The sequence below is a fragment of the Chinchilla lanigera genome, unplaced genomic scaffold (genome assembly GCF_000276665.1).
Source record: "Chinchilla lanigera isolate Chin_1 unplaced genomic scaffold, ChiLan1.0 scaffold00050, whole genome shotgun sequence".
In the NCBI taxonomy this organism is placed as follows: Eukaryota; Metazoa; Chordata; class Mammalia; order Rodentia; family Chinchillidae; genus Chinchilla; species Chinchilla lanigera.
The window spans coordinates 14,440,116-14,459,379 of record NW_004955451.1 but is presented as its reverse complement, the minus strand read 5'-3'; the positions used below and the strand labels follow the sequence as shown (position 1 = coordinate 14,459,379).

The 19,264-nt window shown below is 61.1% G+C and overlaps 2 protein-coding genes across 2 annotated transcripts in view; one reads left to right on the top strand and one right to left on the bottom strand.

Moving 5' to 3' along the window:
• Mien1 (migration and invasion enhancer 1) overlaps nucleotides 1–2,896 on the top strand; it is a gene marked incomplete in the record, with an annotated part of 5,599 nt that extends 2,703 nt beyond the window's left edge. Inside the window, 4 exon segments of the mRNA XM_005394320.2 lie at nucleotides 1,329–1,628; nucleotides 1,723–1,820; nucleotides 2,315–2,391; nucleotides 2,473–2,896. Coding sequence (XP_005394377.1) covers nucleotides 1,540–1,628; nucleotides 1,723–1,820; nucleotides 2,315–2,391; nucleotides 2,473–2,556 — 348 coding nt within the window.
• Nucleotides 2,897–3,370: 474 nt separating this feature from the next.
• Nucleotides 3,371–16,564, bottom strand: Erbb2 (erb-b2 receptor tyrosine kinase 2). Its single transcript, XM_005394319.2, has 26 exons — nucleotides 16,413–16,564; nucleotides 15,344–15,545; nucleotides 14,376–14,510; nucleotides 14,005–14,073; nucleotides 13,768–13,883; nucleotides 13,542–13,683; nucleotides 12,468–12,587; nucleotides 12,252–12,378; nucleotides 11,358–11,431; nucleotides 11,181–11,271; nucleotides 10,870–11,069; nucleotides 10,481–10,613; nucleotides 10,314–10,404; nucleotides 9,533–9,693; nucleotides 8,314–8,361; nucleotides 7,022–7,160; nucleotides 6,823–6,945; nucleotides 6,577–6,675; nucleotides 6,289–6,474; nucleotides 6,039–6,194; nucleotides 5,851–5,926; nucleotides 5,503–5,649; nucleotides 4,999–5,096; nucleotides 4,708–4,896; nucleotides 4,230–4,482; nucleotides 3,371–4,125 (listed from the first exon to the last, which is right to left on the bottom strand). Exons 1-26 carry the CDS (start codon nucleotides 16,545–16,547, stop codon nucleotides 3,776–3,778), a joined length of 3,660 nt encoding a protein of 1,219 aa, XP_005394376.1. The 5' UTR covers nucleotides 16,548–16,564; the 3' UTR covers nucleotides 3,371–3,775.
• Nucleotides 16,565–19,264: the final 2,700 nt, after the last annotated feature.

Sequence of the window (19,264 nt, the reverse complement as noted above, 5' to 3'; positions counted from 1 at the left end):
AAAAAAAAAAAAAAAAAGGTTCAACATAATCGTTCCATAGAAGCCAGAACTACTCCTTTGAGTCCACCCCAAAGGAAGGAGACCCTCATCCACACACCGACACCCGCAGGATGGTCACAGACACAGCACAATGGTCGCAGCAGCAGTATTTCAACACGTGTCCATCCCCTGGTGAGCAGATAAACAAAGCGTGCTAATCCCTGCAATGGAATACTACTCAGCAATAAAAAGGAACTACTGCCTGTAGGTTGGGGTTCCTCAGAAAACCATTACACTGAGCGGGGGAAGCAGGGAGCAGAAGGCCCTGCATGGTGCGATTCCAGTCGAGAACCTGTCCGGAAGAGGTGGGGGTGGGGGGAAGTGGCCCGGGGCTGGAGCTGGGGCTGGAGCTGGGGCCGGTCCGCCTGCAGCCAGGCCACAGGGGCCTTATTAGGTGGTGGAATTGTTTTGTAACTGGATCTTGGTGCTGATTGCACAATACAAATCACTGCACTGTTTAAAAGGAAAGAACGGCTAAAGGGATGCTGTGCAGTGGCCTGTCAGGGTACTCTAGCGCCCCCCCTCGGCAGGGAGAGTCACTACCTCCAGAGATGCAAAGTGACATGACACTGGGAGGTGGCCGGGGGGTGCAGGAAGTAGGTGCAAGAGATGGGGCGGGAAGCCTGGGGAGATGCCCTTGCCCTGCACCCCAAAGTCTGAAGTTCCCCAGTGCAAGGAAGAGGCAGTTGAAAAAAGATTGGAAAAGGCACAATTTAGCACTTGGGAGTTAGAACTTTATGTGTAACTATGGAGTAGTTTTTATTTATTTATTTTTTTTACGGAGTAGTTTAAACTGTGGTGCACACTTGTAATTCCAACCATTCCGGGAGGCTGAGACAGGAGGATTGCAAGTTCCTGGCCTGGCCAGGGCAACTTATCAAGAACCTGTCTCTAAATTTAAAAATAGAGCCGGGCTTGGTGGCGCACGCCTGTAATCCCAGCACTCGGGAGGCTGAGGCAGGAGGATCGTTGCGAGTTCGAGACCAGCCTAGGCTACAAAGTGAGCTCAAGGCCAGCCTGAACTGCACAGCAAGACCCTGTCTCAAAAAGACCATAAATAAATAAATAAATAAATTCAAAAATAATAAGTACGACTAGGGACTTAGGTCAGTGACAGAGTGCCCCTGGATTTAATCTCCAGCACCTAAACAAATAAATAAATAAATTATAAGTAAAATTTTAAATAAAATTTCATTAGCATATTAATGAGACAGCAACTTTTACACACTCTCAGCCAACCGGCCCCTCCCTCAGTCTGCTCGGCCCGTCACGTTTTCTTCCTTTTGTAGACTGGAAAGCGCTTTGCAGTCCAAGAGGGCTCCTCAGCCTACGCGAGGCCCCGAGGTCTGGCGCGGACTACAGCTCGCTGCAGCCAGAGCGCAGCACTGACAGCGACCTGCAGGGGGCGCGCGGGCGCAGCACGCGGTCGGCCCCGCGCCTGTCACGTGCCCGTGGCGTGACGTCACACCCGGAAGTGGTAGCCGCGCGCAGCCGGTAGCGATGAGCGGGGAGCCCGGGGAGCTGTCCGTGGCGCCCCCTCCCGGGGAGCTGGAAGCGGGCAGCGGGGTCCGCATCGTGGTGGAGTACTGGTGAGCGGCTGCGGCGGGCGGGTCCCCGCGTGTCCCGGGAGGGATGGACGGTCCCCCTCCCCGAAACCCCAACCCACCTGCGTCTTTTCCCTAGCGAGCCCTGCGGCTTCGAGGCCACCTACCTGGAGCTGGCGAGCGCCGTGAAGGAGCAGTACCCGGGCATCGAGATCGAGTCGCGCCTCGGGGGCACGGGTGAGGCCACGATCGCCCGCAGAGTCAGCCTGTGTCCGGAACCCCGGCGCTGCCACTCTAGCGCAGACGCTGGCTGCTTCGGTTAAGTGCCTGGCAGCGTTTGGCACATAGTAAAAACGTAACGCGAGTCCCCTTCCCTAGGTGAGGGGGCCACGGATGAGGCCTAGGGGGAGAAAGCTGTTGGCAATAGCCGGACGAGCATCCCAGCACGGAGGCTGAGGCAGGAGGACCTCTGAGTTAGAGGCCAGCCTGAACTACATAGCCGAACCCTGTCTCAAAAAAAACTGCTGGCACTAGCGCAGGTTTGGAGAGAAAGAGCCCCTCATTGACAGCATGAAAACACAGGCCCCGCAGGTGCCTTGGAGTTGACCTGCAGGAGGTGACCCTTTCCGGAGTCTCTTTTGCGGCTCAAGGGGACCCCCTTTTCAGGGCTTCCCCAGACTTGTGTCTTGGCCTCTGTAGTGCCACCCACCCACACACTTATTCCCTACCAGGGGCCTTTGAGATCGAGATCAATGGACAGCTGGTGTTCTCCAAGCTGGAGAATGGAGGCTTCCCTTATGAGAAAGATGTGAGTATTCGCAGCCGCAGGGCAGGGGGGCCCCGACCCGAACCATGTACCATCCTGCTGTGCCTCTCGTCCTCCGTTTAGCTCATCGAGGCCATCCGCAGAGCCAGTAACGGAGAACCGCTAGAGAAGATCACCAACAGCCGCCCGCCCTGCACCATCCTGTGACTGCTGCGAATTCCGGGGCCCATGCCTTGGTTTCCCCCGGTGCTGCTGGGAGCCCCCTGCCCACTTTCCCCTCACTTAGCTCCGAGCAGCTAAGGGACCCTGGCCTCCACTTTGCCCTTTTAAGCAGAGACAGAAAGAGGAGCTTTTGCAGCCATGAGGGCAGGAAGAGCGCTCTCGGTGGACTTCCCACAGCCACCTCGTACCCGCTTCCTGGGCTCGGTGTCCGCGGAAGGCCAGGCCCTGTGCCAGTACTTGTCAGAGCCCACAGTGAATCTAAGTCACATCCCCTGAGCCCTGGGCCTTGTCAGCTGTTGGAATAAAGAGGCGCTCCAAACACTCAGGCCGAGTGGTGTGTGTTTACACGGCCAGCCCCGGGGCGTGGGGGGCACCAAGGTCAGCCCAGCCTCCATGCTGCCTGGTGGGCGGGCAGCTCCTCTTAGCAAGGCCAGGGAAGTGAGTCACACAGACGCTGCCTCCCATCTTCTCTTCCCCACCTGGAGGAAGTGACCCCGTTCTGGGGGTGCGCTTTGGGATGAGTTTGACCAGACAAGAGTGACAGCTAGCTGTGGGCTTTCACATGAGAGTCCCAGGTATCCAGGATGGGAGGCTGGCTTTCGGGCTCACTCGGCAGACCCCAGCCACCCGCTCCAGAAGAGTGCTGGGGGCAAGGTGCGCAGTAGGGCCTGGCACCGTGCTACCCCAGACAGAGGCTGGGCACCGCTGCTTTTCACAACCTGTCTGCAGATGGAGCAAGTGGGTGTGGAGAGGGCATCCCTCCCCTACCCCCGGGGCATCCCTGTTCACACAACTCCCACGGAGTCCTTATTTCATCTTTAAAAAAACAAGTAAAAACAAAACAAAAAAGCACTCTGTACAGGGGTAGGTCTGGGCACGGGTGCCTTTCCTCCCAGGGGTGGCGCTAGGTTTCAGGGACAGGCTCCCAGCGGCCACCCTTGTTCTCAGCCGCCCCTGAGGGGCCGCCTCCTCCCTCCGCTCAGCCTCTCAGTTCAGTACCAGGCATCTGGAGGAGGGGGCCCGGCAGGGCCAGGCAGGGCCGCGGCGGCCACCAGCCAGCTCTAAGGCCGGCGGGCTACAAATCCAGAGACTGCTTGGTGCTGCCGCTATTGCGGCCAGGCCAAGGGTGCCAGGCTCAGCTGCCCAGGAATCCAAGCAGAAGCACGGTTCCTCAGCACGGTTCCTTGCACGTGGGCCTCCCGGCTCACACAGGCACGTCCAGGCCCAAGTACTCAGGGTTCTCTGCCGTCGGGGTCCCCTCAAAGGTGCCGGGTGGAGACCCCCGCTCTGGCGGGTCCTGGTCCCAGTAATAGAGGTTGTCAAAGGCCGGGCTGAAGGCGGGCAGAGGGTGGGGCTGGGGGCCTCCCCGGGGTGCCAAGTACTCGGGGTTCTCCACAGCACCCCCAAAGGCAAAAACGTCCTTGACAACACCGTTCTTCCCGGGGGAGAGAGTCTTGGGCCTTTCCAGAGTGGCACCAGCAGGCCGGACAGGGGACAAAGGCCCCTCTAGGGGCGAGGGGGGCTGTGGCCGGACCTCTGGCTGGTTGACGTACTCTGCAAGGGCAAAGAGGATCATTAGGGAGAGGACATGGGGTGTGTCCTGGCCTAAATGAGGCCCCACCCCCCATTTCCATCTCAGCCCAGGCTGGACTCCATACCAGGCTGGGGGCTGCAGGTCAGCGGAGGGACGTAGCCGTCAGTCTCCGGAGCTAGGGGGACCGTGGGGTCCTCGCTGTACCGCTGCAGGGGGCTGGGGTCGTGTGGGGGGAGGCTCTGCAGCCCCTTGGCCGCCCCTGTTCCCGGGTCGCCCTCGAACACGTCGGAGCTGGCCCCTTCTGAGGGGGCCAGCGGGGACCGGGGCGGCTCCTCTTCCGGGGGCTCCAGCCCCAGTGTCAGCTCCCCACCACCACTCTGGGGGCAGAAGAGAAAGAAGTGCAGGGTCATGACAGGGCCACTCGCAAGCCTGAGGTTCCCCTGGAGAGAAGCGGGGTCACCTTCGGGGGTCACCACTGTGGTCACGGTGGGGAAGATGGGGTCACGGGGTCTGCGCGAGAAGCCTGGTTAGGGAACATCAGGGACGGGTCCTAGCGCGTGGGGCAGGCAAGCGAACAGCCAGCCCGGCGCCCCAGCACTGACCCGGGTGGACGAGCTGCGGTGCCTGCGGTGGGCTGTGCCCGGGGCGCCCGTGCCGGGGTCAGGGCAGAAGAAGCCCTGCTGGGGCACCAGGTACTCCTCAGCGTCCACCAGGTCCCCCATGTCGTCGTCCTCCAGCAGCGAGCGGTAGAAGGTGCTGTCCAAGGGGCTGGTAGGGCCCAGGTCCTCGTTCTAGGGAGGCAGAGACGAGGTGGCAGCCCCTTGGGGGACAGGAGGGGCCCAGGCACGGGGGCACTCAGGGTCCCCCCCAGGAAGTGTGGGAAGGCCGGGTACCTGGATGACCACGAAACGCTGGGGGTCCCGGGCCATGCGGGAGAACTCAGACACCAGCTCCCGGAATCGTGGCCGACACTCAGAGTCAATCATCCAACCTGCCGGGGGAGGGAGCTCAGCACCCTCAGCCTGGACGCTCAGGCGCTGGCTGCCTCTGCCCGCCGCACTCTTGGGTCTAGACAACCCTCACATGGCAGAGAGGCAGAACCAGGCTCCATGCCAGAATGTCAGTGTAGTTCTACTCGTTTCCCTGCTTTTTCTTGGTTATTTGAGACAGGGTCTCACTAAGTAGCCCAGGTTGGCCTCAATCCTCCTGCCTCAGCCTCCTGAGCACTAGGATTACAGGTGTGCACCACCACCCCTGGCTTGTTTCCCTGCTTTTTAATTGTGTAAAGTGTCTGCTGTGAAAAGGTCATGAGGCTTCTTCAAATATACTTGGTGGCCCTGGGCCCATTCACGACCCGCGCTGGGCCCCTGCAGCCCCCCTGCCCCTCCCCCACGCACATTTGACCATGATCATGTAGACATCGATGGTGCAGATTGGGGGCTGCGGCAGCCGCTCCCCCTTCTCCAGCAGGTCGGGGATCTCGCGGGCTGGGATCCCATCATAGGGTTTGGCCCCAAAAGTCATCAGCTCCCACACCGTCACCCCTAGGGCAGAGACAGTTATCAGGATTGGGGAGCTGGGAGTCCTTTGGTGAAGGGAGCAGGGGCTCCGCCTGGGGCCTGGAGCCTGGCACCGTGCTGCGGGAGGGGGACGAGACCCACCCAGTCTCTCCCAAGCCCTGGGTGGGCACAGGCAGCCCTCGCCTCCCTCCCTGGCTCCCCGGCCGGGCCCCCCAGCCCACACACCGTAGCTCCACACGTCACTCTGGTGGGTAAAGCGCCGGCGCAGGATGGACTCCAGGGCCATCCACTTGATGGGCACCTGGGGAGGAAAGGGAGAGCCCTCCAAATGGGGGTGGGGAGGCGGCGCTCCCCAGAGGCCTCCCGGGGGCCGCACCCCACGCCCGCGCGCCGTCCCCGCTCTGCCCCCCGACCTTGCCCCCATCTGCGTGGTACTCCGTCTCATCAATGTCCAGCAGCCGGGCCAGCCCGAAGTCGGTGATCTTCACGTGGTTGGGGCTCTTGACCAGCACATTTCGGGCAGCCAGGTCCCTGTGCACCAGGCGCACGTCCTCCAGGTAGCTCATGCCCTGGGTGGGAGGCACAGTGTGGACCCTGGGCATTCTCCCAGCTGAGGTCCGCCCGAGCCTGGTGCAGACAAGGCTTGGTCCCCGAGGCGCCTACCTTGGCAATCTGCACACACCAGTTGAGCAGGTCCTGGGAGCCCAGGCGGCCGCGGTGTTCCCGGACGTGGTCCAGGAGGCAGCCGTAGGGCATGAGCTGCGTCACCAGCTGCACCGTGGATGTCAGGCAGATACCCAGGAGGCGGGACACGTATGGGGAGCCCACACCAGCCATCACGTAGGCCTCCTGGGGACAGGGGTAGGCTGAGCAGGAGCAGGGGCCACACCCCAGCCATGAGAACAGCCGAGACTACAGCCAGGGGCTCCCCGGGAGGGCCGCGGGGCTTACATCCAAGATCTCCTTGTTGGCCTTGGGGGACGTGTTTTCCCGTAACACTTTGATGGCCACCGGGATTTTCACGTTCTCCCCGTCAGGAATCCAGATGCCCTGAGGAGGAGGGGATGTGAGCGAGGGGTGCACAGGATCTGCCTGCCACCTGGAGGTCACTCACTCTTCGGGCCCAGGACACTGGACACCCAGCTCCCTCCAAACAGCACCGCCCCTACCCAAATCCACGCACCCCAGGCCTCTGACCTTGTAGACGGTGCCAAAAGCTCCGGATCCAAGCACCTTCACCTTCCTCAGCTCCGTCTCCTTCAGGATCCGCATCTGAGCCTGGTTGGGCATGGCCCCGCTGGGCGTGAGCGGCTCCACCAGCTGCAGGGAGGGCGGGGAGGGTCAGTGCCCTGCCAGCTGCAGGCCGGGGCCGCACAGAGGTGCCAGGCCGCCTCACCTCGGTCTCCTGCAGCAGCCTCCGCATGGTGTACTTCCGGATCTTCTGCCGCCTCCGCTTGATGATGAAGCCGACGACCACACCCACGACCAGGAAAAGCAGGATGCCCACCACAGCCGCGATGATGGACGTCACAGGGCTGGGAGCAGGAGCCAGGGTCAGGGATGGGGCCGGACCGAGGCAGGGGTCCAAAGGGTCCCCATGAAGGGACTGAATGTCCCTGACATTTGGAAAGGGAAGTGGGAAGGGAGACCCACAGGCTCTGACCCCTTCTTCTGTACTCTAACACCTGCCATGGCTCCCTATTGCCTCCACGGTAAAGTTGAGAGCGCTCGGCTCAGGCTTCCAAGAAGCTTATTCCTACGCACAATCTGAGAGCCCCACCTGGAGGCTCAAGCTGCGCCCGGGGTGAGGCCATGGCTGCGTGCCCCGTCAGGATCTCCCTTGCTTCTACCCTCCGGTAGAACACACACGGTTCCTCCAGCCAGGTTCATCTTTCAAGACCTAGCTCATCCCTGGGCATTCTCTCCTGCCCCCCACCCACTCCTTGCCCATCTCAGGCCCGGCACACAGCAGACCTCTAGAGGGGCTCCCCACTGTCCAGACAGCCATGCCCTGCAGCCCGACGCTCAAGGCCTCTGTCCCCCTTGTCCTGCCCTGACCCGCTCCAGCTTCTCAGCTCCCTCCCTCTGCCCCCAGCAGACCTTCACCCAAACCTGGACCCTGACCCTTGCCCAGCTCTCCAACACGAGGGAGGCCTGCACCCCTTTCAAGGCCTGGCTTAACAGCTACTGGCTCCACGAACCTGTGCCATCCTGTTAAGAAATCACTGATCCAGCCGGGCGTGGTAGTGCACGCCTCTCATCCCAGCACTCTGGGAGGCTGAGGCAGGAGGACTGAAAATCGGAGCCCAGCCTGAGTAACTTAGTGACTTACTGAGATCCTGTCTCATAAAATTAAAAGGGGGTGCAAGGTAGATGGGGTTGTAAGTCAGTGCAAAGGCTCTGGGTCAGTCCCAGTATCACTGAAGACCCCCATCCTTCTGTGGCTACGCTCCTGCTTCATCGGGCTGGAGTTCCAGGGAGCTCAAAAGCCACCAAGCTCCTCCTGGGTGAAGGTCTGGGGGGTCCTGCCCTTCTCCTGCCCCTCTTGCCCCTGCATCCTGGGTAGGTCCCCAGCCACCTGGGGAGGCCAGTAGAAGGGAGACTGGGCAGGGACGCATGGCACGGCTGCAGTGACCATCAGGGGCGGGGAGGAGGCACCCCGCGGGTCCTCCTGGGGACCGGGCCCACCTGGCTCTCTGCTCGGCCGGGCAGCCCCTGTCATCCAGGTCCACGCAGCTGCAGGAGAAACAGTGGCTTCAACAGGGCTGGCCACACCCTCCGCGCGGGTGCGCCGGAGTGATCATCATTTGGACAAGGCAGAAGCACGCTGAGGTCACAGCGCTTCCGGACCCCACGAGGCTGGTCCCGCTCTGGCCTGAGAGCCCCGGGGGGCCGGCTGGGGGCACAAGCTGTTTTCTCTATCAAAGAGTCCTGGGTGAAGCAACCACTTCCCTGTGAAGAGTCTGGTGACACCTGTTAAATAATGGGACCTGGGGTGCACTTGGGTTGAGCATGTGCCCTGCACGTGAGGCCCTGGGTTCAATCCCTGGAACTGACCCATCCGTTAGTAAAAGAACATCAAAGGCCTCGTAGTCCATCTCTTAGAGTATGCCCCCACGTCGACAGCACCAGTACCCTAGGGGACACGCACAGGATGTGCTTGAACGGGGAGCAGAACTGCAATAAACTGGGAAAAAAAAACCAGAAGCAGATAGGCATGGTGGTGCACGTCTGTAATCCTAGCACTCTGGGAGGCTGAGGCAGTAGGGTGGCAAACTGGAGTCCAACCAATGGAATTTAGCAAGACCCTGTCTCAAAATAGAAATAAAGTAGGGCTAGGGATGTAGCTCATTGCAAAGCTCTTGAGTTTGACCCTGAGTATTACCAAAATTAAGTAATTAAAAAGGAAGAAAAATATTCCAAAGTATTAACAGTAAGACGGAAGCAGCAACATTAATTTACGTTTTGTATATCAATTTTTTTTCCTCTTTTGGAAAACTCTCTATGGAGCCCAGGCTGGCCTTGAACTCCCAGGGATCCTCCTGCCTCAGCCTCCCAAGTGCTGGGATTACAGATGAGCACCACCACGCCCGGTGTATCATTTTAATTTTTTGTTTGTTTGGTTTTTTGGGGCAAGGTCTCATTATGTAATCCAGGTTGTCCTTGAACTCACTGTGGAGCCCAGGCTGGCCTCAGACTCCTAGTGATCAGCCTCCCGAGGGCTGGGACTTTAACTGTGCACCATCACACCCAGCAATTTACACGTTTAACATGCTACTTTTTCTGATTAGAAAAAAGAAAGAACAATTAAGTCTCAGGGAATGGAAAGCAAAAGTAGAGCTTCCCTCTCTAACAGTAAGAGCCTGAGAAGGTTCCTTCCAGGAAGGCGCCCCTCCCCGAGACTCACGAATGGGTGCAGTTGATTGGGCAGGGCTGGCAGGTGCCCTCCTCATCCGGGAACTTCCAGATGGGCATGTAGGAGAGGTCAGGCTTCACGCCGCTGGGGCAGTGGGCCACACACAGGGGAGGGTCCTTGTAGTGGGCACAGGCCACGCACTGGTCAGCCTCCTGGGGGAGGAGGGGCAGTGAGGGGCTGGCACAGACAACCTGGGCAGCGGGCCAGTGCCCTTCGTCCTCCCCGGGCCACTCCTCCACACTGTCCCCTGCTCCCGAGATGGGCAGCTTGCTCTTCAGTCTCCGCTTCCCCCCAGCGCCCCTCCTTCGAGCCACGATCCCGAGTGGGGGCTTTAACCCAGGAACCAGAAGGGCCCGAGAGGGACGTGCACCTGCCCAGGCGTGACAGGGAGAGACAGCAGCGCTTACGTGGGAAGCCGTGTGCAGTGCCCAGGCGCTGGGCCAAGCCCCATTTAACTCCCATCCCGCCACACCCAACAAGGCAGGGTGGTTACAACATCCACCGCGTAAAGCAGAAACCGAGGCTGGACTGGAATCCACGCAGCCTGAGATGCACGCGTCACGTGTGTGGACGGCCACACAAGGGAAGGACACGGGCCTCTGCGTCACCACCGAGGGCCCCAGGTCCAGCGCACCCGGCGTGCGGCCCCCACCTCTGTGTTCTCGGGCTCCCCTCCCGCCACCTGGGTCTGAGCTTCTCACCAACCCGCCAACCTGTGCTGGGGTCCCCGTGTGTGCACCCTGCCCCCAGCCGGGGCTCCCCAGCACCTCACCGATCCAAAGCAGGTCACAGAGCTGTTCTGGGGCTGGCACTCAGGGTGGCATGGCAGGCAGTGCCTGTCACTTACATACTCCCGGGGCAGCCTGAAACAAGGGGTGGCGGTGAGGAGCCTGGGGGACGACCATGTCCCCTCTGCCGCCCCTCTGCAGCCCCGCGTACCCCTGCAGGACGTGGCACTCCCCCACGCACTCCTGGCCCCGGAGGAACTGGCTGCAGTTGACACACTGGGTGGGGCCCGGCCCCCAGCAGTGGCCCTGGGCACACAACGGGTCGCAGGCCTGGCGCTCTGCAGCTGCAGCGAGGAGGGGGCCCAGCGGGCTCTGAGAGGAGACCCTCGGCCCCCTGAGAACCCGGGGACAGGTGCCAGGCCACACAGCAAGGGAAGAGTGAGACTGCAGAGCGGAGGGCGGGGGAGGGCGGGATGCCAAGGTGGGGTGGTAGGACCCAGTTGGAAGCCACGCCCACAGCCCCGAGGGCCACAGCCAGGGGTTCCGCGCAGGGCCCAGACTCAGGCGCTGGCTGCCGGAGCGCAGGGCTCCCCACCTTACCGCATTCGGCCTCTGGCCGGTTGCCGCTGTGGAGCAGGGCCTGGTGTGGGTTCCGGAAGAGCTGGTCCCAGGGCACCGTGTGCACGAAGCAGAGGTGGGCGTTGCGGTGGACCAGGGCCAGTCCGCTGCCCAGCTCCCGCAGCGCGCGCAGCCCCAGCCACCGGATGCTCAGCCCTTGCAGGGTGAGGGAGTAGGCGCCGCTGCGGAGGAGGGCGTCTCAGCTTTGGGGGCACGACCCCGGCCCGGACCTCCTGTCCCCTCTGGGGCGTCCCTGGGAAGAGGCTCCCCCCTCCCCACCTGCTGGTTCTCACTTGTGCAGGACGCGCCCCCGGATGACCCGCAGGTTCTGGAAGACGCTGAGGTCCTGCATGCTCTCTGGCCACGCCGAGATGTACAGGTAACCTGTGGGCAGAGGGAGCGGCTAGGGGCGCGCGGACAGGCGGGGACACCCCAGCCGCCACAAGCAGGACATGGAGGGCGGTGCCCACCTGTGATCTCCTCCAGGGTCTGGAACACGCTGAGCTGCTTGGGCTGCAGGGGTGCCGTGTTGGAGGCAGGGTCCCTGGAAGGACCGAGAGGAATCGGGGGCCCCGTCACCCGCAAGCCACACCCCGCCACCTTCACTTCAACCTTTCACCCACTGGGCTAAGCTGCGCGCCGGCCCCGGTTAGGCAGGCTCTGTGAAAACAGCACTTGCGTCCTTTGATCTCGAAACCTTACTTCCAGGAATGTGGCCCAGAGACAGTGGCTGTTGCCAGGTGTGCACAAGGCAGGACTTTTGTACGAGCAAAAACTGAAACTGGCCCAAGTGACCAGCAGTGGATGGGGTGCTGGTCTACCCGGACTGGAGAACAAAACCTGACATCAGACGTGCTCAGTACCTGCCAGGCGCTGTCCTCAGAGGATTACTGATGTTTGTTTGTGTTTGAGATAAAGTCTCGATATTCGTTCAGATTGGCCTTGAATTTGCTACGTAGCCCAGGCTGGCCTGGAACCCCGTGATCCTCCTGCCTCAGCCTCCCGAGGGCTGTGATTACAGGCGTGTGCCACCACCCGAGCCCTGAGGATTCCACTGTACAATAAATCACCGTTCCTTTACCCATTTACCTACTGACATTCACCTGGGTCTCTTCCACTAGGAGGCTTTTAGGAGAGACATGGCTGCGAATGAACCCGACCCAATGTGACTTTGTCCGGGTGCTGCAGTCACCACCCGGGCCCGTGTTCACGGACGAGGCGTCACCAGAGCCCCTGCCTGGCCGGATCCCCGTCTCCCCGCTGCCTCCTGCATTCCTTCCCCACCTCCATCCCCAAGACCCCCAGCTATGCGTGGCCACATGTGGGGCCTCAGGCCAGGTCTGCCCCACGCAGACCACTCTCACCCCTCAAAGCTCTCCGGCAGAAATGCCAGGCTCCCGAAGATCTTCTTGCAGCCAGCAAACTCCTGGATGTTGGCGCTGGTGACTGCCCTGGTGGCCCGGAGGTGCTCCATGCCCAGCCCGTAGCACACTGCGGGGCGGGAGGCAGGGCTCAGCCGACCTGGGCGCCGGGGTCCCTCCCCACACCAGTGGGGTGAGGCTGGGCGTGGGGGTGGGCACCTCGGGCGCACGGCTTGCTGCACTTCTCACAGCGCTGGGTTCCGTCCTCTGCGGTCACCTCCTGGTTGTTCAGGGGACAGACCAGCGTGCAGGAGCCCACGTCCGTGGAGAGGTAGTTGTCTGTGGAAACAGGAATGGTGTCCGTGCGCCCCACCCCGCACACCCCGTGAGGAGGATCACCGTGTCCGGTGCCGGACCAGCACCACCACGCAGCATGTGGGCGCTCCCATGTGACGCTCATTTACCCCTCACAGGGGGCACGTGTGATGAGCAGTTAATTTTCATCTTGCAAAAGAGGACACCAAAAGCTGGATGCAGTGGTGCACACCTGTCACCCCAGCACCCTGGGAGTCTGAGGCGGGAGGATCACAAATTCAAGCCCAGCGTGGCTAGCTTATCCACTTAGTGAGACCCTGTCTCCAAGTAAATAATAAAATAGTGGTGAGGTGATTCACTATTAAATGCATTTGTGTATTTCTCAGTCAAATGAGAATTTAAACCAGCATTCACTTAACCAGTAAGTCCTAATACCATTCAACACTTTGGGGAGGAATAGCTTTTCCGTCATATGCCGTAAAGAAGACAGTAATGATCACTGAGTGTGTCTCCAGACTGTGTAAACGACTGTAAAGTTATTGTGTCCCTTTAAGCAAATACAAACTCGAAACAAGACTTAATTTAGAAAACCATTAACCTCAATCTTCTTAGATTCATAATTGTTGAGAGAGGAAAAAAAAGCTCACTGTAAAATAATGCCGACCCAGATAATGTTACAATAAGTTACTATTTGTTTTGCTTTGGAGACAAGGTCTCACTATGTCGCCCAAACTGCCCTTGAACTCACAGCGATCTTCTTGCCTCAGCCTCCCAAGTGCTGGGATTACAGGCGTGCACCACGGTGCCCAGCTCTCATTTTACAGATAAGGAAACTGAGGTGCAGCCACAAGGCGGCACACGGAGTAAGTGCCATCTGCTCCGTAGCCATCAGAAGAACCAGGTAGCTCAGGACCTGCCTCCAAGACAAGGGACGAGCAGTCTCCACAAGCTCCCGCCTGCCCCTCTTCTGGCACTCACAGGGACAGGTGGTCACACAGCTGGCGCCAAAGGTGTAGCGGCCCTCGGGGTTGGGCATGGACTCGAAGGTGTCGGTGTTGTAGGTGACCAGGGCCGGGCAGTGCAGCTCGCAGATGCCACTGTGGTTGAAGTGCAGGCAGGCCTGGGGGGACAGGCGGCCGTGTCTCCCTGGGTGCCAGGGCACCGGGCAGCGCCAGGCGGGGTGCCCCCCCCACGGGGCGCGTACCAGGCAGTCGGAGTGCTTGGGGCCCGTGCAGCCCGCGGCGCACTGCTCGTGGCAGCAGTCCGTGGGCTGTGAGCCCTTGCAGCGGGCGCAGCCACCGGCACACACCGTGCGCGTCACTGTTAGGGGAAGAGCAGGGTGAGGGCGGGCAGCGGCTGGGCGCCAGACCCCAGCGGCATTACCCCAGGACATCCTGCCCCTGGCACCCAAGCACCCTTCCACCTGGCCGGCCCGACTCACAGCTCTGACAGTCCTGGGAGTCTCCTCCCCAGCAGTGGCGGGCTCTGCAGGTCGGGGAGCAGGGTGGGCCTGGGGGAGAGGCAGAGAGGCGGTGGGCGATGGAGCGCAGGGAGGGGCAGGCACACTGGGTGTGGAAGCACACGACTGTCATCCCAGCACTTGGAAGGCTGAGGCAGGAGGATCACCATCAAGTCAAGGCCAGCCTGGGCTACACGGCAACCCCAGAGATAGGGTCTCCAAGCCCCAAGGCAGCAGCGAGCCGCTGAGGGGGGGGAGGAACGGGAGAGACAGAGACAGAAGAGACAGAAGAGGGGCTGCAAAGGGGGAAAGGGGGTGCGGTGGTGAGGCCGATGGCTGGGGATGTGGCTTACAGGCCCGCGAGCGGTTGCTGTCCACCTCCACATGGTCCAGCCGGTTGTTCTTGTGGAAGATGTCGCTCCACAGAATGGTGTCCTGGTGGCAGAGCTGCGGGTTCCGCTGGATTAGGACCCCGCCCTTCAGGATCTCTGTGGAGTGGGCCGTGGTCAGGGCTCTGTCGCCTGAGCCCTCTCCTGGCTCCTCAGGCCCTGCCATCCGAATAGCCGACCCCACCCACAGCACCCCATACCTGGAGGGGGGACATTTGGGGTGCACATTCAGGGGACACAGGGCCGGGCATAGAGCTCAGTGGCATGAGCACCTGCCTGGCAAGCGTGAGGTCCTGATTCCCAGTACCAAAAAAATAATCCCAGGTACAAGTTTAGGGGACACAAACATCTCCCTTCCTTGTACCTCACCCCACGTCCCTGCATGGTGGTTAAAGGGGCAGCTCTGAGGCCAGGGATAAGGCTCAGGGTAAAGCACCTGCCAGCGTGCACTAGGCCCTGGGCTCTGTTGCCAGCATTGCAACAAAATGAAATTAAATTTAAAAATAAAGCTAGGCATGGTGGCGCACGCCTGTAATCCCAGCACTCGGGAGGCTGAGGCAGGAGGATCCTTGTGAGTTCGAGGCCAGCCTGGGCTACAAAGTGAACTAAAGGCCAGGCTGAACTGCATAGCAAAACCCTGTCTCAAAAACACCAAAAAATTAATTAATTAATTAATTCAAAAATAATATAAAAGAGGCCCTAGAACTGGGCGTGGTGGCGCACACCTGTCATCCTGGCACTCAGGAAGGAGGCTGAGGCAGGAGGATTGCCAAAACCCCAATTGTACACACTGGTGCAAGTGGTGACTTCCCAAAGGAAGGGAATTTTTTTCTCTTTTTTGTGTCAGTGCTGGGGCCAGAACCCAGGGCCTCGAACATGCTGGCCCCGGGAGCTCCCAGGAGCCAAAAGGTTTCAATGATGGTGAAGGCCACCTGTGAGACTCCGGAGCTGCAGCTCCTGCAGCCCTCCTGGGGCTGGGGTGGCACTGTCCAGAGGGTCCCCGTTGTCCAGCACGGCCAGGGCATATCTGTCCTCGAAGAGCTGGGTGCCCCGCACGATTCGCAGCCTTTGCAGCGGGATCTGCCTCACTCGGTTGTGGGCGATGAGCAAGTAGCCTTGCACCTCCTGGATGTCCTGGGAGGGAGTGGGGTAGAGGTGTGAGGTGGGGCTGGGTCCAGAAGGCCACGATCCTGGGGCCTCCAGAGGTGCTCTGCTAGTGGGGTGCGTGTCCATAATCCCAGTGCTCACGAGGCTGAGGCGGGAGGATCTCTGTAAGTTCACCATGGCCAGCATGGGCTACATAATAAGTTCAAGACCAGCCTGAGCTACACAGCCAGACCCTGGCTCAAAAAACAACAAAAACAAGATGGAGGCTTCTCCTCCTGATGTGCTGGAGACAGAGAAGGACAGGGAGCACTAGCAAGCCCCACCCGCCCTGCATCTCAGCTTCCTGTCTGTAAAAGGCCAGGCCCACAAGGGGTCCCCACCAAGCAACACACCGTGGGCCATCCGCAGCCAGGGACACAGCCCTGCCAGGGGCCCTGTGTTCCCACAGCCATTCCTCCTGTCACCTTCTCCACAGGTCCCCATATGCAGACAGGGACAGGCTCAGGGAGCGGCAGAGCTGGGCCCTGGGCCCACAGCTCCCAACTTTCCACACTCCAGGCAGGAAAGGAACAGTGAGAGGGCAGAGAGGCAGGGGGGTGACCGTGCAGGGAAGGGAGTACAAAACTGAGCAGTGACCCAGGTGTGGTGGAGCACACCTGTCATCCCAACACTCGGGAGGCTGAGGCAGGAGGATCCCCACGAGTTTGAGGCCAGCCTGGGCTGCATTGTGAGACCGTGTCTCAAAAACCAAACCAATAAAAACACCAGCTCTACAAAAAATTTAGCAGCAACCTTTAAGTATCCCACCCACATATGTCCACGGCCAGCCGTGGGGCTGGGCATCCACCAGGACTTCTTGGCTGAGGAAGCACGCGGGCTTGCCCTGGGCCTCACCTGCAGGAAGGCGAGGCTGGCATCGGCGGGCAGGTGGGTAAGCTCCAGGTTCCCCTGCACCACCTGGCAGCCCTGGTAGAGGGTGCGGAGCATCTCCAGGTGGGTCTTGGGGCTGGCGGGGCGCTGCAGCTTCATGTCGGTGCCCGTGCACACTGGCAGGAGGGACAGACGGGTCGGGGCGCTGCCCGGAGCCTTCCTCCCACCCAGTGGCCTCCTCCGCAGCCCGCCCGGCGTCCCACCGGCCCTTCCTGCAGGGTCCACACAGCAGGACGCTTTCAGGGAAACACCAGGCTCCTGGCTGCGCCCACCCACAGCAACCCCAGGGTGTGAGGCCCGCGGGGCGCCCGCCAGCGCAGGGAGGCAGCAGGCAGAGAAAGCGCCCTTTGTCCCCCAGGCACAACACCAGGCCGAGGGTAAAAATCCCCCAAGAGAGGCGAGGATGAATCCGAGGCCTCAGGATTCCCCTGCACTGGCACAGGCAGAAGAGACTCGGGGCCCTCTCCCCACACCATTCCAACACCCACGCGCCCACCTCCCACACAGGCGCCGTCCCACGATGCCACCCAGAGGGCAGAAAGAGGGTCAGCAGAGCCACAGCTGGGGAACGGGGGTCCCCAGGACCTAATCCCCCTGCGGGGACAAAGAGCCCGGCCCTGCAGCTCAGGGCCAGGGGAAGGGCTGGCAGCTTCCTATCCAGCACCTTGCCCCGGCCTCCTCAGGGCAAGACTCCAGAACCAGCTGGCAGAACCCACGCTACGCAGCTCCTGCCACAAGGGCATGACGTCAGCCTGCGTGCCCGCCTGGCACCAGCCAGCAGCCAGTCGAGACGAAGCGCCACACCTGCATCTCAGCCTAGTGCCCCAGACCACCAAGTCCAGGCCCACTTCGGGGCAAACGCCCCAGCGAGGGGCTCTGGGTGACAGCCAGCGCCAGGCCTGCCACCTGCGGGAGATTAAAGTGCCCAGTGGAACTTGTTTTTCTGCTCCGGTGAGAAGGTGAATCACCCAGCTCGTCGTGCCCAGGAGGGTGGGGGGGCACTGGGATACACAGGCCCACAGGTGCCGGCTGCCCCAAATTCCTGCCGGTCCCTGCCGCCCTTGCGGGGACTCTGGGATACAAGGGACACACAGTCACTGGTTCGAGACCTCAAGTGAGGTGACACGGTCAAACCCCAGGGGCCACACAGGATGTCCCTGCCTCCAAGGAGCGGAGGGCAGGCCAGGGGGCAAGGGCTGCACACCGGTGGCCTCCCAGGGTCCCCTGGAGCGTTTCTGTCCCCACTCCCGGGCAGACCAAAGGAAGCAGAGGAAGGGAACAGCCCACAAAGAACTCCAGTCCATCCTCAGGAGGAAGGGGCGAGCCCCTGGCCTCCCACGCCAGCCGCACCCACCAGCACCCCCCGCCCACCCCACCCCTCCCCCCGCAGGCTCCCAAGAGAAACAGGAGCCCGGGTGGCCGCCAGGCCCAAAATAACGCCCGCTGCCCGGACCTCCCCCGGCCTCCAGGCTTCAGCTGCTTTGTAGGCACAGCTGTCTCCAGGCCAGACCCCAGGCCCTGGCCAGGCTGGGGACAGAGAGCCCAGTCCCTGCGGCCACCACCTCCAGGGACACCAGCTATGGCAGCCAGGCAATCGGAAAACAACACCAGTGGCAGGGGGCGGGGGCACCTGAGCCGGGCACCCCTGGGCAGACACCCTCGCACGGCTCCTCTTCGTCCTCCAGGGGCGGGGGCTGCCACCTCTGTATCACCAGGAAGGAAACTGAGGCTGGCAGCAGTCAGGGTGACCCAAGGCTGTGAGGAACGGGAGCCGTGGCGGCAGGATTTGAACTCGGATCTGGCTGACGGTGTCCCTCTCCCTTTCCAGGGCGCCTAACTGCACACACACACACACAGCCACGCCTCGCACAAACGTAAACACTCAGTAACGCTCCCAAAGCCACCAACAAACACCAGGGCTTGAGGCCGGGCAGAGTGGCCTCCTGGGCCGAGGTCAGAGAGAGCGGCAGCCCCGCCCCGAGCGCGAGTTTGTCTACCTGAATTGTGGCTGCCTTGAAGTAAGGCTTGGTGTTTGCAGATGGCGGTAAAATGGTAAACTTGATCCCCCAAGATCTGCCGCCACCCCCAAGCAGGCTGACACCCCTCCTGCTCCCCACCAGCTCGCCAGTCTCCCCACCCCCTCACCAACCTCCCCTCACTCACTGATTTCCTTGTGGGGCAGAAAGTCCTAATTCCACACAGGGACACCTGTCCTAGGCCTCCACTCTCTAACTCTGGAGCAAAGACAGGCACACAGTGAGAGGGGGGAGGATGAACGCCTCCCAGGTGAATGAATGAATGAATGAATAAGGTCCAGACAAGTGTCCAACCCAGGCAGGCGCACGTCTGTAATCCCAGCACTCGGGAGGCTGAGGCAGGAGGATCACTGTGAGCTCAAGGCCGGCCTGAACTGCACAGCAAGACGCTGTCTCAAAAAGACCAAAAAAAAAAAAGAGTCCATTGAGGCCACAGCGTCCATTGTTATGCCCGAGTTGGTCACACCCTTTTGGTTCCCCCTGTTGGGCTTCGCTGGCCAGAGCTCAGGGCCCTTGGGTGGGTCCTCCACTCCCCACTGGCCTTGGCCCCCGCGCCCCGCTTACTGGTGTCGAATGAAAGCCAATACTTCTGATCTCCACACACACCCCAGGGAAGTCCCTGCAACCCCAATGTCCCTCTCCTTGTGCCAGGGGCCAGAGCCACACTGGGAACGCCAAGACTCACCTGCTACAAACCCCTGGCCGGTCAAGTCGGGGTTTTGGACCCCAACCCCGGCTCAGCCACTCATCGCGTGACCCCCACACACGGCTCGAGGCCTC